This window comes from Trachemys scripta, chromosome 1 (assembly GCF_013100865.1).
Source record: "Trachemys scripta elegans isolate TJP31775 chromosome 1, CAS_Tse_1.0, whole genome shotgun sequence".
Lineage (NCBI taxonomy): Eukaryota > Metazoa > Chordata > Testudines > Emydidae > Trachemys > Trachemys scripta.
In genome coordinates, this window is record NC_048298.1 from 329,607,188 (window position 1) to 329,624,060 (window position 16,873).

The window sequence follows — 16,873 nt, forward strand, 5'->3', positions numbered from 1 at the left end:
GCAGGAATAAACCATCCCGATGTGCAGAAAGAATAGTAAATAGGCAGGCGACCAGCTTGGCTTAACAGTGAAATCCCTGCTGATCTTAAACACAGAAAAGAAGCTTACAAGAAGTGGAAAATTGGACAAATGACCAGGGAGAAGTATAAAAATATTGCTCAGGCATGCAGGAGTGAAATCAGGAAGGCCAAATCACACTTGGAGTTGCAGCTAGCAAGAGATGTTAAGAGTAATGAGAAGGGTTTCTTCGGGTATGTTAGCAACAAGAAGAAAGTCAAGGAAAGTGTGGGCCACTTACTGAATGAGGGAGGCAACCTAGTGACAGAGGATGTGGAAAAAGCTAATGTACTCAATGCTTTTTTTGCCTCTGTCTTCACGAATAAGGTCAGCTCCCAAACTACTGCACTGGGCAGCACAGCATGGGGAGGAGGTGACCAGCCCTCTGTGGAGAAAGAAGTGGTTCGGGACTATTTAGAAAAGCTGGATGAGCACAAGTCCATGGGGCCGGATGCGCTGCATCCGAGGGTGCTAAAGGAGTTGGCAGATGTGATTCCAGAACCATTGGCCATTATCTTTGAAAACTCTTGGCCATCGGGGGAGGTCCCGGATGACTGGAAAAAGTCTAATGTAGTGCCCATCTTTCAAAAAGGGAAGAAGGAGGATCCGGGGAGCAACAGGCCAGTCAGCCTCACCTCAGTCCCTGGAAAAATCATGGAGCAGGTCCTCAAGGAATCAATTCTGAAGCACTTAGAGGAGAGGAAAGTGATCAGGAACAGTCAGCATGGATTCACCAAGGGCAAGTCATGCCTGACTAACCTAATTTGCCTTCTATGATAAGATAACTGGCTCTGTGGATGAGGGGAAAGCAGTGGACGTGTTATTCCTTGACTTTAGCAAAGCTTTTGATACGGTCTCCCACAGTATTCTTGCCAGCAAGTTAAAGAAGTATGGGCTGGATGAATGGACTATAAGGTGGATAGAAAGCTGGCTAGATCGTTGGGCTCAACGGGTAGTGATCAATGGCTCCATGTCTAGTTGGCAGCCGGTTTCAAGCGGAGTGCCCCAAGGGTCGGTCCTGGAGCCGGTTTTGTTCAATATCTTCATTAATGATCTGGAGGATGGTGTGGACTGCACTCTCAGCAGGTTTGCCGATGACACTAAACTGGGAGGAGTGGTAGATACGCTGGAGGGTAGGGATAGCATGCAGAGGGACCTAGACAAATTAGAAGATTAGGCCAAAAGAAATCTGAATAAGTTCAACAAGGACAAGTGCAGAGTCCTGCACTTAGGACGGAAGAATCCCATGCACTGCTACAGACTAGGGACTGAGTGGCTAGGCAGCAGTTTGCAGAAAAGGACCTAGGGGTTATGATGGACAAGAAGCTGGATATGAGTCAATGGTGTGCCCTTGCTGCCAAGAAGGCTATTGGCATTTTGGGCTGTATAAGTAGGGGCATTGCCAGCAGATCGAGGGACATGATCATTCCCCTCTATTCGGCATTGGTGAGGCCTCATCTGGAGTACTGTGTCCAGTTTTGGGCCCCCCACTACAAGAATGATGTGGAAAAATTGGAAAGAGTCCAGCGGAGGGAAACAAAAATGATTAGGGGTAGGAGTCTGGACCACATGACTGATGAGGAGAGGCTGAGGTAACTGGGATTATTTAGTCTGCAGAAGAGAAGAATGAGGGGGGATTTGATAACTGCTTTCAGCTACCTGAAAGGGGGTCCCAAAGAGGATGGATCTAGACTGTTCTCAGTGGTAGCAGATGACAGAACAAGGAGTAATGGTCTCAAGTTGCAGTGGGGGAGATTTAGGTCGGATATTAGGAAAAACTTTTTCACTAGGAGGGTGGTGAAGCACTGGAATGGGCTACCAAGGGAGGTGATTGAATCTCCTTCCTTAGAGGTTTTTAAGGTCAGGCTTGACAAAGCCCTGGCTGGGATGATTTAGTTGGTGTTGGTCCTGTTTTGAGCAGGGGGTTGGACTATATGGCCTCCTGAGGTCCCTTCCAACCCTGATATTCTATGATTCTATGATCGCCTGGTAAACTGTGCACAAACAAATGGGTTTTAATACATCTAAATGTAAATGTGTCCATCTATGGATAAAGCAAGTAGGTCATACTTACATGATGGGGGACTCTATCCTTAGAAGCATTAACTCCGAAAAAGATTTGGGGGTTGTGGTGGATAATCAGCTGAACATGAGCTGCCAGTGTGATGCTATGGCCAAGAGAGCTAATGCCGTCCTTGGGTGCATGAACAGGGGAATCTCGAGTAAGGTCAGAGAGATTATTTTACCTCTGTATTTGGCACTGGTGTTACTGCTGCTCTAATACTGTCTAGTTGCGATGCCCATAATTCAAGAAGGATGTTGATAAATTGGAGAGGGTTTCAGAGAGGAGCCACCAGAATGATTAAAGGATTAGAAAATATTCCCTATCGTGAGAGACTCAAAGAGCTCAATCTTTTTAGTTTAACAAAGAGAAGATTAAAGGGTGACTTGATTACAGCCTATAAATATCTACATGGGGAACAAATATTTAATAACGGGCCTTTTAATTTAGCAGAGAAAGGTATAAAAAGATCCAATGGCTGGAAATTGAAGCTAGACAAATTCAGACTGGAAATAAGACATACATTTTTAAAGGTGAGAGTAATTAACCATTGGAACAATTTACCAAGGGTCATGGTGGATTCTCCATCACTGACAGTTTTTAAATCAAGATTGACTGTTTTTTTTTTCTAAAGGATCTGCTCTAGGAATTATTTTGGGGAAGTTCTATGGCCTGTGTTATGCACAGTGTTAACCCATCACTTTAGCATATGCTGAATAAGGAAACCAGACCTCCCTGGCTGTGTTTTGGGACCCAGGTCTTCAGCTGGTGTAAACAGGCACAGGTCCAATGACTTTAGTTCAGGATCTGACCCTCAGTGTCCACATGACATACTGAGATGGCATCATAGTGCTGTGCCACAAAGTTTGCCAAATTGAATCTCCCGAAGTCTAGCTACAATTCTGTACACTTGATTGTGGCTGCTGCAGATTATAGCCCCAGAGAAGTAAACTGCCAAAGCAGGCTCCCGTGGTTCCTCCTGAAAATAAGAAGATGTGCAGGGAGATATCTGAAAGGAAAATCAACTCATGCTCCTTGCTGTCAGCCCATCTCCAGTGGTGGCAGCATCAGTGTGGTGGATAAATATCAGGAGGCTACAATTGATTTAGGCTTCAGATGATTACAGAACCCCTTGTCTGTTTTGCTACATTGTATATCTCAGAGATGAGAGAGGATGGAAAGAGGGAAAGAACTGATCTGTGTTGCCCCAGGCAGACTTATTTCAGTTGTTATTCAGTTCAGTCCAATTTGCTGCTTGGGTTTGCCTATTGATTGGGACATTAAATAAATAGAAAAGACCAGTAACTGGAATTTCACGGTCTCACTGCTCTCATCTTCTCACTGACGGAGGGAAATAGTTTTGAACTTTCATAGTAATAACGTGGTTTATTCAATGCCTTTCTTCCTGAAGGATCTCAGAGGGCTTTTACAGCTGAATACATCCACAACCACACTGGAAAATGATGCACAGCTGGTTCTGGAGTAGAATGATGCATCTAAATAGGTCTCAGCACAACAGCTGAGGTGGGAAATTTGGGCCAAGGCCATTGGGGCAAAATCCTACTTAACATTGGTACATGATCTCCTGGAGGCGCATGTCACTTTACATAAGGAATAAAGATGTGATTCCTGCCCTGAGAAGCTTGCAACTTAAAGGCCCATCAAAGTCAACGAGAACCTTTCCAATAATATCAGTGGCCTTTGGATCAGCACCTGGGAGTTCAGTTATGCATGATGGGCCAACTGATACTATACTGTAGTGTAATTTACATGGGGAGCATTGTCCAGGATAGTGGAGTTATCCTCTGCTTTTGTGAAACACGCCATAGGATTTTTAACTTCCACCTGGACAGCTACCAAAGGTGTGCTACTCTCTGCAACATCTCATCCACTGAATGGCACCTGTAACGATACTTCCTTTACTACCATACGTCTATGCCAGCATTGACTGCAGCCCCTAGTCCTGGTGGGTCAAATCCACCTCTCTGCAGGTAGCGACCACAAAGCCTATTCACTCTAAATACCACTTGCTGGCCCTTTGCACAAGGGTGACGGTTACCTGGTGTGACTGTAACCATAATCATCTGACCTGCTGCTGCTAACAGAGACCTGCTTGCCACAGGCGATCTCCCTCCCAAGTGTACTCAGATCAAAGGATAGGCACAGCTTCTGATTTTGTGTAGCAGCATAGCTCACTCCATCAGTTATTGTTGCTATGCCTGCTGCTTTCTGTTGTTTTGAGAGTGCAAAGGGGTCAAGCCATAAGACTGAGAGATGGACTAAGACTTGAACCAATAGGAATTAACTAGATGCTTTTTGATCCCTATTGTTGGTCCAGTGCAGTGCAGCTGAAATGACAGCATTTGGTATAAAGCCATTTGCAATAGTAACAACAAAGCTGGCTTTAGAAGGGTGATTAGTTGACTGAGGAGCCTTTCACTGCTGGATCACTGGTTGAAATCCAGACCAGGCTGCAAGTCACCCAAAGCGATTACCGTCTGATGAGTGGTTTATTTAAAATAAATCTTTACCTCCTACCTTTCTGAGGTTCACTTTATTAGTAATTATAACCGTGCTACTGTGATAACGCATTTACAGAGGATTAACACTAGCAGCAGCCAGTCCGATTAGTCCTTAGAATCTGTGAATTAACATTCACTCATTCCAGGAATCTAAAATGAGAACCTAGATTAGTGACTCTAACCTTGGGTTACCAGTAGCTTTTACCAATATTACATAGAAGGGGCAGCTGTTAAAGTGACTGATGAAATTTGAGCAAGAGGTGGCATTTTGATTTTTTTTCCTGCTAATTGGAGCTGTTCTATTTGGTTGTCTGATCAGTTGTTAAAATGGACTGGCATTGACTCTGGTGTCGATTTTGCTTTCATTCTATGTGGGGGTTAAGATTAGGGACTATTTGGGGCTCTCTCTTTGTGAGAAAGGTACAGCTAAGACAAACGAGGATACAAACCACCAGAGCAAGGCTATGAAGTCCAATAATAAATGACATTAGTAATATTTTGCGGGGACTGAGAGTCAGGACTCCTGGTTCCCAGGCAAATAACACTGCAAAATGGCAAAGTATTCTTATTAATGTCCTCCTCTGTCCACCTTTTTTCACATAGTAGAGATTATGAACAGCTCAAATGCTGACTGACATTCAGCTGAGCCTTGTAAAGGCAGTTAGCTGAAAACACAAGGGCCTGATCAAAATGGATGGTGGATTCCCATAGGGCACTTTTTTTCACCAGGGTGGAAGCCACTTGCTTAATGTGAGTGACATGTAGGTAAATGAAATAATACCCTACCAGCCTGCTGTCATTGGAAAGGAATACAGATGGAGACTGAACTGCCAGGTGGAGCTGTCTTGAAGGTCAGAGCATTTTATTTAGCACGAATCAGTGTCATTTGTGGAGATGAAATCTGTTCAGACTTTAATAGGATAAATCACAAGGGATCTTCTAGGATAAATCAAAAAGGCTTTTTTCCAAAGCAGTAAGTAATTTGAATGAAGAACCAATGCATGGCTTTTAACATTGAGACTCATGCAGTATTTTGAAAAGAAAGGGCGAGAGCAATTCCTGATAAAGGGGCGAGGAATCAGCATTGCCACACCGACATCCCCACTGGCAGCTCATAGAATAACTGATCACTAGGATGGCTTAATGCTCATTGAGTGCAAAATCCACCCCCTGTACATTTGCCACAAATTTAGTGGGAATCCGATGAATTTAGAGGAAGTGGAGTATGTGGGAGGAGAAATTTTCAACATGTCCTGACAGTTAACTTTCAACTCCGAGAGGGAAGTAGAGCTGGGTTCATGCCATAGGTTTAACATTGTTGATTCCCAGGCTCAGAAGAGAGTGTAAATCAATAGCTAGCGATGGCAAACACTTAAGTTGAATAATAGAGAGAGAATATTATACTGTATATAGTTTCCTCCAAAGACCTTGGCTTAAATAAATGTCTAAATTCAAGTCTACCGCTGTTTCCATCTAATTCTATTATACAGTCTCTATTTAGACTCTGTTGCTTGATCCATTTCTGACTTTGGTCTCAGTAGCATTTATATAAAACAATATATCATTTTGCAGTCTGCCCACAGTGTTTTCTCAACCTGCTTTCTAGTTTTTCTGGAGGCAGCGACGTCTAGTGGTTAGAGTAGACTGGAATCGGGGTCCCTTCTCTGCTGCTGGCCTGCAGTGTTACTTTGGGCAAATCATTCAACCTCTTTGAGAGTGATTTTAAGAGTTTGATCGATGCCCCCATTGAATTCAATGGCAAAACTCCCATTTACTTCCACAGGCATAGAATAGGACCCTCATGACTCTGTTAAGTAAATGAGAATTTTGCCATTAAATTCAATGACAGCAGAATCAAACACTACATGAATAATAATACTTAGCTTTTATTTTAGATAGTGCCTTTTATCCCTAAATCTCAAAGCACTTTACAAAAGAAGTTGTTTTTTTTTCATTACGACCATTTAACAGACGGAGAAACTGAGTCATAGAGAGGCGAAGTGACTTACCCAAGATCAAACTGCAATGACTCCCACTCCAGTTCCCTATATATTGGACCACATTGCTTCTCTTTAATTGTCTTGTGATGTACCCAGCGTTAGTACTATTGGAGTGTATGCAATAATGAGCTAAATCCACTGGATGCAGAGCTGCAGCGCTTCTCCTTCAACGTTTTATCCCTCCAAACTATTAATGCTGCCCGGTGTGCTTAGGGAAACAAATACTGAAATCTACCAATGAAGATAACACTCCTGTATATTTGTTTTTCAGCCACAGCCCAGCTCACAAGTATTACCTAACATCAGACCCAATCACTGGCTCCATCTACCTCTCTGACACTAACAGCCGACGCATCTATAAGATCAAGTCGACCTCCATCGTGAAGGATGTTGTCAAGAATTCAGAGGTGGTGGCAGGGACTGGGGATCAGTGCCTTCCCTTTGATGAAACCCGCTGCGGAGATGGGGGCAAAGGCACCGAAGCAACACTCACTAACCCCAGGGGTAAGACGCAGCCTCTTCCTACAAGCATTTTAAAGCGGGCTTTGAAAAAGGTGCCAAACCAACAGTTCTGGAATACCACAGAACAGGTATACAAGCTTCCCCAAGGCAACCTGCTAACATGCCTCAGGGTACGTCTACACTATCGGGGATCGATTTATCGTGTCTAGTGTACATGTGATAAATCAATCCCTGATTCCTCTGTTGTCGACTCTCGTACTCCACTGCGGCGAGATGCGGAATCAGAGTCGACTGGGCAGCAGTCAACCCCACCCCGTGAGGACGCGAGGTAAGTCGACCTAAGATACGTCGACTTCAGCTACGCTATTCTTGTAGCTGAAGTTGTGTATCTTAGGTCAATATCCCTCCCCCCTCCCCCCCAGTGTAGACCAGGCCTTAGTCCTGAGCTGGAGGGATCACCGCTAGGGATGAATGGATTGTTCAACCGTAGGCCCTTCCAGTCCTTAGCCTTGTATGAGACTGCTAAGAATGGTGCCAATTTGGAGGGGGGTGATTTTATGGACTTGTGTCCAGTGTGAACTGTACTGAGAGGACCAATCCATTTCATATACCACTTAGCCCCCCAAAACACCATGAGAGAATTACAATTTTTGATCACTACCCATCTGGACTACATTCAGTTAAATTCAGTTCAGTTCATTGAGACTTTATTGGCATAAAAGGCTCTGCAAGTGTTGCTGTATATAAAATAGAGACAAACACCTCAGGTATCTCTCAGAGGTAAGTTGAAGCCAGGGTTACACACTGCAGTTTGATCCCTTGTGATACAGGGCTTGTCTACATGAGAAAGTTACACTGGTTTAACTACAAATATGATTTTAACCATTATAGTTAAGCCCATGCAAAAGGCTATGTGGACACTAATTTTGATACAAAAGTGTCTTATTTCAATGTAGTTTAAACATGTTCTGGTCAATTTAACCTAAACTGAAATAAGCCCACTTAAACCAAAACAAGAGAGTTTACATAGACTTTTACACTGGTTGAACTAATTTGGTTTAAAATCACACATTTAGTCAAACCAGTGCAACTCTTTATGTAGCCAAGTCCTCAGACTGGCAATCTAAAATTGACGAGCTGTGCATGCAATTACCAACCTCCTGAGCCAGCCACTGTTCCTCGATAAATCCAGTCTTAAGACCAGATTGCAGTGAGGCTGTGATATATGTAGGAGAGAGGGTACTGTTGGCTTTCACATCTTTATTCAAACATTTCAACCAAAAAGCCCAGATACCTTTCCAAGTAGGACATATGCTTCCCATACATGTGTTACCTCACTGGGATAGTGGCCTTTACACTCATTTGGTTTTGCTCAGCGTTGACAGGCTTGTGTTGCAAAGACTTGTTCTCACTTTAACGATGGATTGTATTCAAATGCAGTGGCTGGGTTGCAGCCGAAGGGAAGTCAGCCCTGCAGTTTTATTTTTTTTAGAGGAAATACCTTCATTCATACTATATGATGGACGGCTGCATGTGTAAAAGTGAGGGAAGATCCTCTGCAGAGACTGACTGATGCTGCTGTTCTAGATGAGTTATATGCGCAAGGAGCCCCTTCTGCTGCTCTGGTTGCCTGTCTTGTTGCCTGTTGGTTAGGAACCTAGGGAATTATTTACGAGGTGTTGGCTTTAAAAACAAAAAAGTCACACTTGGGCCTCCTGCCCAGCTACATCTGCACATTTAGCGTCAGTGTGTGGCAGGTTTCTCTCTCAGTCACAGGGAGAGGTTATAGGACCCCGTTTTCCATCAGCACTCCCATCTCCAAGCCTGTGCACCTGACTGGAATCTCTGGAGTGGGGGAACCTCCTGACAAATACATGGGGCCTTTCATGTGTCGCTTTCACAGTGGAGCAGTGGAGGTGGAGACAGCAGGGCTGTGTCTGTCCTGGCTAGACGGGTTGGGAAATTATTTTTCTTGACATACAGATGGCATTATTGTTATGGCATCCCAGAAACGAGAACTGATTTAGCGACCTTTTGTGTCGGCTCCAGTTGTGAATCTTTGTTATGTGTGGGCTAGTTATGATTCCTACATTTCCCCCTCTAGAAGGTGGGGGAAATCATACTTTCCTTCCTCCTAGGGGTGTTGTGAGGCTTACCTAAATAATATTTGTAGTATGTTGTTATGAAATTGTGCAAAGTATTACGGGGGCCACTGAGGGGAGCAGAACTCAAGAGTTCTGGACTCCCAGCTTCATGATCTATCCTCTTAGTGATTTGAACTCTTGGGAGGCTGCTCCTCCACCTCAAAAGTGAAATCGGTGTGAATATATGCTTTAAGGCATCTCTGATATTTCTTGTGCTTCAATGTAGAACCTGTTTGGCCTTCGGAAATTTTGAAAAATAAAACCACATCGAGGGTGAGAATGGCAATCACCAGAAACAAACTGCCAAAACATGTCACGTGAATTTTCATATACATTTTGTCCCGACTTTCATCCAGCTCTACTCCCACCCATGAATTTGTAGAGTCACCTGAGTAAATAGCTCTGACTAATGTGACTTGCTCCCCATTCATCTCAATAAATTATTAACACTGAAAACTAATGTTGACAAAATAATGTCAACTTCATTTACTAGCTCACTACCAATCATTCTAGAGTACCAGTGAACGCTCTTTCATTTTGAAGTATTATGAAATACAACTGGAGCAAGCAAGCGACTTCTTAGACCTGTAACCAGCAGTCCTTAGACTTGCCCCTACCTTCTCTATTTCTCTGGAGAGCAGAGTGCCAATGCGCGTGGATGGGCAGAGGAGAGTAGAAAACAATTCTGTGTGCCGAGCTGGCTGAATGCATCCAGCAGTTCGGGCAGCTGCTGGCCAGGGAAGCTTTTGGAAGATTCATTCTGCAGCTAGCTCTGCAAGGCTCTACTCTTTCTAAGTCTGAAGCCACGTCTTGACCCAAAATATTAATCTAGGCATGGGAGCAGGAACTTTGGTTTGCAGCAGAGAAGCAAGGTCCCCTTTCCAGCTTGTATGCAGCTACCAGGGAAGCAGAGGTCTTTGCTTGCATGGACAGCTTCAGCAGGGGGATCTCTCCCACTTGCCAGAAAATACTCAAGAAGATAAATGTGACAATCTTGCAGAGCTAGCTGTAGCCGATGAAGAGTCAGGCCCAAGGTATCAAAACCCTCACCTGGACTCTCCATGGCCCATTCCCTCCTTGGCTCCTCTGTTGAAACAAGGCATATTAGAAATACAGCAGATCAATAGATAAAACACGGGTGGCAGTTGCAGGATCGGTGGTATTTGTTAATCACTGGTCTGGCCCTTCCAATTCATTTGACACAGAGCATGGCAGAGCTTTCAGATGCTAATGAATTTCAGTATACTCTGTACATTAAAGTGTTATCACTTTCTAATTATCATCTGCTAATACTGATCTTATTCTACAAGCAAGCTTTAAAAAAAAATATTAGAACTCCAGCTTGTCAGAGTGTTTTGTTTCCATCTAAGCACTCGCCAGTGGGTCTTGTCACGAAAATGTTGTGGCAGTGAAATTGCCAAGAAGCCTGCAATTAACAAAGATCCAAGTGACAAGACTGACACAATATGAAGATCGTTTCAGAAGGGGGGAAAAAGTCCATCCATTCAGCGCCACAAAAGAGATGCAAAATGAAGTAATTAATTTGAGGACAGATCATTTCCGTCGGTGTGTAGTACTGCATGCATGAGCAAAACCTCAATTGTTCACTAAGTGCTCATCAATTCTAGCAGAATAAAAAAATAACAGGAAAGACAAGCATTTATCCAGCCAGACAAGGAAGCTCCATGTATAGGTTTCTTCTGAACCTAACTAACTTGTATTCGGGTTGTGAGGATTAGAGGAGATCCCATTCCTTTACATCTTCTCTGCCATCGGACGAGGATCTCCATTCAGCATCGTATGTACTGAGCTGTGCACCATGAGCTGCCGCATTCATTTCACATGATCTTATTGGGATTTTTTGTTAATAGGTGCCCAGGTGTAGGGTAACTACTTTTAGCTGTTCCTACTCTCTGGTATCAGTTTGCCCTGCAGCTTCGTGCTGTCCTGTCATCAGGCCACGAGGCCCTGACGTTACAAAAGAAATGCCCTCATGAGACAGCGTTCCACCAGCATAACGCATTATCATGACACTTCAATGGCACTGCAAGCCCTGCTTGCTAAAGGATGTTGACCACCCCAGAGGAGCTGGGTGATTTCACATTTGGCAGCCCAGATCTTAAAATTCTGAGGTGCCGTACTGCAGTCCTTACTCAGGTAACATCAATGGGAATCTCATCTGATTAAGGTATCTGCACACCTGGGCTTTTGATTTGCAGGTCAACCATCTTTCATTCTAATTGTGTTGCTGTAGGTAAACGAGAGAAGGCTTGTGCCAATGCAATTTACACTTCAGAGGCCTTCAGTTCAGCATGTGAACTAGTGAACTTCAGTTCAGACAGTGAACTAGCCTCAGCTGTGCCTACTGTAAGTAGCCTGGCCAAAAGATGGAATTTCCTGTGATTAACTCCCCAAAAGGGTCCCCTTCCAGAGAGGAAAAACGAAAATTCCTTGAAGAGATGAAGTGGTAAATTAAGCCCGAGAATAGCCCTGACCCCTATAGTCTGCTACACGGTAACCATCAGTACTTCTCTCTCTCCAAACTGAAAACTACCCGTTTCAAAGGCATCGGTCTAAAGGAGGGTGGAGCTCCTCATTATGAGAACATCAGAAAGTTTAATTCCAAGAAGAGCAAGTAAAGTGACCTAGTGTGGAATATACACCATACGAAGAGAGACTGATGGCACTTATTTAATGCCTGTATCCCATCTCCTGGGTTTGATCTGTGGTGAGTTCATTGGGAAATGAGGGGAAGCTGAGAGGGCTCTAAACAGCCTTCCTTTCTCCCCTGCCAGCCTTCAGCCTAAAGAGCAGCTGGACAGTCCACTAGGGACCATTCTATTGGCCCACAATAACCAGAGGCCCTGCACTGCCCTCATACACAGCCTGCATGGACAGCAGGATGGAGCAGGTGACATAATAGCAGCATTAGGATTTCCCTACATCAGGAATCCCCATCTACTCCTTTAGGGCAGCTTTAAGCCAGCAGGGAAAAGGGGACTCAGGCTAAACCAAGGATAAGGCCCTTTTCTTCCTTTGTCTATACCACTGAATTCTCTTTCCCTGTTACTATTTAACTAGACAAGTATAACGTTTAACTCACTAAAGCATTTGGGGTTACAATTTTTAGGAAAGATACTTTGCAAAATAAAGTTGTATTGTGTTGGTGGTTAGAACCGAATCCTGGAAGCAAATATACACGTGGCCTGATTTTGCTGTAGCTGGCTAATCAGCCCAGACTGCATTACCCAGACATTAGACCCAAGTATCGACCACTGTGAAGAGCTGTCAGCATACTTGGCTGATAAGCTCAACTGAAAACATATGGAACTAACTAGGAAAGAAAATTCCAGCCCTGACCAAATTGTATTATCCACCCCCCACCCCTGATTGAGCTTGTACCCATCACATATGCTGAAGCTCAAGAAGCTCTGAAAAATATTAAAGCCCCAAGCTTTGAAATGAGTCCCGGCCCCTCTTGGTTGATAAAAACCAGTGAAGAACTAAGCCCACTACTAATGGAAATAGTTGATGCCCTTCTTCAGAGATGCATACCTACTAAACCCTTTGAAAAGTGCAGTACCATCCCAAGTCCAACCACCCATTCCTGGGGAATATAACTGAGAAAATAATAACCACCACGCTCTAATGGCATGTGACCTCCTGGTTGGCTCACAATCAGGGTTCAGACCACGGCACTGCACAGAAACTGTTCTAGTGGCATTAAAAGACAACCTCCTTAAGTCCATGGGAAAGGCAAGATCTCTATGCTCATATTACTGGACCTCTCTGCAGCCTTTGACACAGTGGGGCACAAGCTACTGCCAACCCATCTACGTGACATCGCAGGAGTAGATGGCCCAGCACTACAGTAGTTTCAATCATTCTTCTGCCGCAGAAACTCTGAGGGTGGTGTTAGGTATCTGCTCCTTCTCTCCAAAGGTCCTCACCTGCAGATTCCCACAAGTATCTGTAATGTATGTGTCCCAGACTGGTGGGTGAGCTAGTGAAATACCAAGGACTTAGCTGCCAACAGTATGCCAGTATTATTCCACTAGATGTCTCATTCTAAACCAATGCAACCACTGCCACTGCTAAAACATCAGAATGCGGCCAAGAAATCCAACTCCTGGTTCAAGAATAGCTGGCTCAAGCTGAACCCAAGCAAGACCAAAGTGATGCTAGTTGGAAAGGGGACACACTTCAAAGAACTGGCCAAGATGTTGTCTCCACCTTTCATGAAAGGTGTACAGCCCGCTTCAGCAAAGTATTGCGAAGCCTCAGCGTCCTGGTTTACCCCTCACTAAGCTTGTATGACCAGGTAGCATCAGTATCTAAAAATGCCCTTTCTCACTTCCAGCTCACTATGAATCTTTGTCCCGTAAGCACAGATGAGGACCTGGACACCGTGATCAATGCATTCATGTCCTCCAGACTGAATTACTGTAATTCACTGTATTTGAAGTTGAGTGTGAAGATGATGCCCAGACTTCAGCTGATACAGGATGTGGCTGCACGCCTTCTCCATGGTTTAGGTCACCATGAGCTCATCAGGCCCATGCACCAATGTCAGGCCCAGTCAGCTTCTGATGTCAGTTTAAGGCTTTGGTCCTAATCTTCAAAGCAATTAATGGCTCAAGCCGCAGCTACATCAGAGACTGAATTTCAAAGTATAGTTGCACTCCTCTGGGGCAGTGCAAATCACAAAGCCTGGGACAAAGCATGTGGAAGCTGAGGACAAAGCGTTCTCAGCCAGGGGATCTGGTTATTAACCATGCTCCCAGAGGAGATCGGGGAGCCGAGAGTCTGACTGTCTATAGGAAATGCTGCAAAACCTTCCTCTTCAAAAAAGGCCTTTTGAGCAGTAGAATGACATTCACATCATTGTTACCTTCTCCTATGCAAAGAAACCCGAACCCAAAATACGAAATGAATAGACTCTAAAAGATGGAAAAACCCTTCCCCAAGCATAGTTTTAACCTGAAAAGGGAGACCTGTCAGAGACTCCATGAAGTCCACCATGGACTTTCAATATTGCCATTCATTTTATATTGAAGGGGCTAAGGTATTACAGTGATGGGCAGCTAAGATTGAGAATTCCATTAACTTCTACTCTTGATTTATACCAATATGAAAGAGAGGTGAATGGGGTCCTTGATTTCTGTTCTGGGCTTTGCCAGTGACTCGCTGTGCGACCTTGTGAGAGTCACTTTATCTCTCATTTTTCCCATCTGCAAAATGAAGATGAGCATGCCTAGCCCATAAGGGTGCTGTGAGGTCTAATTTGTAAGTATAAAGCCCTATGAGAGCCTCTTATAACAGGGGCTTTAGAAATGCAGAGTATAGATAGCCTGGGAAAGAGAGAATTGAGGTTGTGTAAACAGGGCAAGTGCTTGAGAAGTGATGCTAGAAGGGGCCTGAGGGTGGTTAAAGGTGGAGCAGTGGTCTGAAGCTAAAGATGGAAAAGTTCAAATCAGACATTTAGAATGTGTCTTATGAGAAAGGGGGATGAGACAATGAAATAAGTGGTCTACATGTGTTCACAGAAAGATTAGTTAAAATGCTGTGGGATTAATATATGGAAAAGCTCTCTTTTTCTTTCAGCAATTCATTGAAAATCCTGTACTACGTTCAAAGAATGGACAGTGATTCCTAAATAAAATTGTAGGGCCTAGTTCTCTGCTGCAGTTAGTTGCTACTGACTTCAGTGGAGTAGTGCCAGGTTTCATTGGCCCACTGGTTGGCCAAATCAAGTATAATTAACTTTTATTCCATTAAATAAATTTCTCCCAGCGTCCTCATTCACTTAGGCCCTGAACTCCTTTCACTCCGGTGGGAGTTGGCACAAGCCTTTAGACATCATCATTTATAAAGAGGCATATGCAGGGCTGGCGCAACCCATTAGGCGACCTAGGCAGTCGCCTAGAGCACTACAATTTGGGGGGCGGCGACCGCAGCGGTATTTCGGCTCTGGGACTTTCCGCTGCCTCTTTGGGGGGCGGCATTTCGGGGCGGGACCTTCCGCCGCCTAGGGCAGCAGAAAAGCTGGTGGCGCTCCTGGGCATATGTCGAGCAATGCTAAAAAACATTTGTTGCCTCAGCAAGGTATTTTGTTATCCTCTGGTGACCTTTCATTTGTGATTTCCCTGCTCTTCTCCTTCCTAGGCATCACTGTGGACAAGTTTGGGTTGATTTACTTTGTAGACGGCACCATGATCAGACGTATTGACCAGAATGGGATTATCTCAACCATGCTGGGCTCCAATGACTTGACATCTGCCAGGCCTCTCAGCTGTGACTCTGCCATGGACATTTCTCAGGTACAAAAACTTGTATCAAATCAAAAGACCAGGCCAGTTTTACTCTTGCAGTCCTATAACGACTAGGGGCAGGCTTGCTTTTTTGTCACTAGATAATTTGGCACCGCACAGTTTTAGGACTGAATCAAATTAACATCTGGGAAATAGTGATAGGATGCTGTGGTGCCAAAATTAGCATCAGCTGGAAAACAAGTATTTTGAATTGCATCAAATTGCAAATTGGCTGTCGCTACCGTCATCCTGGGCTTTTAAGTCCTGCTGGTTAAAGGCAAAAAAACCCCAAAAGTTCTGTGTTGGATTATTTCTTTATTTGTGTCTGGGACAGTAGGCAAACCTGTTACTGGCCAGGACTCAATTGTCTGGGGTGCTGCCCATCCCATCAAATAATGCCAGTTTGGAGGTACAGTCATTTAAAACCTTTTTTGCCATTTATTATTGGATGGCCGGAGGAATGTCACCCCGTTCTGCAAAAATACAAATCCTAGCTGGTGGGCTAAGTACTGTTATTCAGCCACAATGGATATCAATGGGGTTTCCCTTTTGTAACTACCTACATCATTTTCATGCTCCCATATGGAATCTATTCTTCATGTTTTCCCCCCTAATTTGAAAAGATTACTCTTGCTTCTTTGTAGCAGGTTCCCACTGTCCGCAATTCATGAAAAGCTAAAATGACAAGTTTAAAAGCTCTCATGCCTCATATAGAGGTAAATTTTGATGGTTAAAGGCCATCTTGCAGCATAATGGCCCCCATCTCACAAGCATAGTCCTTTCTTTAACAGGATCTTAGTGCCAATCAGAGGAAGTTTATTGTGGACCAGGCTTTTTAAAAATATATTTTCAGCTCGCTTATAGCTTTTATATAATAGTGTCCTCTTTAAACAGTTCTGAGATGGGTTCAAAATATGCCATCTGCATCCCCCGTCTCCCCATTCTTTAAAGTGAAAGGAGCTGTTCTCAGATAGTTCTGAGACAGACAGACACAACAGACATTTAGAGTGACTAGAAAAGTCTCAGCAGTCAGGCCCCTGAGGCACTGCGAGACCAGAGGGCATGAAATATTTAGCTGCCAACATTGACAGGAAATGGGTTTTAAGGAACTGAAAATTCCCTTGTCAGTTCTGAGTAAACTCTGCTCTTGACGCTAACTCAAGGCTGCAGTGGAGCAATGCTCTAAAGACTATATGGGAATGTATGGAGACATGCATTATTGATAGGGTTACCATATCTAATAAATAAAAAAAGAGGACCCTCCACGGGCCCTGGCCCCGCCCATTTCCCCACCTCCTAGCCCCGCCCCCTCCTC

The 16,873-nt window shown here is 44.2% G+C and overlaps 1 protein-coding gene across 2 annotated transcripts in view; it reads left to right on the forward strand.

Moving 5' to 3' along the window:
• TENM4 (teneurin transmembrane protein 4) overlaps positions 1 to 16,873 on the forward strand; it is a 768,234-nt gene that overhangs the window by 698,685 nt on the left and 52,676 nt on the right. For both annotated transcript variants that reach the window (XM_034759079.1, XM_034759080.1), the window contains 2 exons: positions 6,913 to 7,145; positions 15,413 to 15,567. In XM_034759079.1, the coding sequence (XP_034614970.1) occupies positions 6,913 to 7,145; positions 15,413 to 15,567 (388 nt within the window). The remainder of the gene's footprint in view (positions 1 to 6,912; positions 7,146 to 15,412; positions 15,568 to 16,873) is intronic.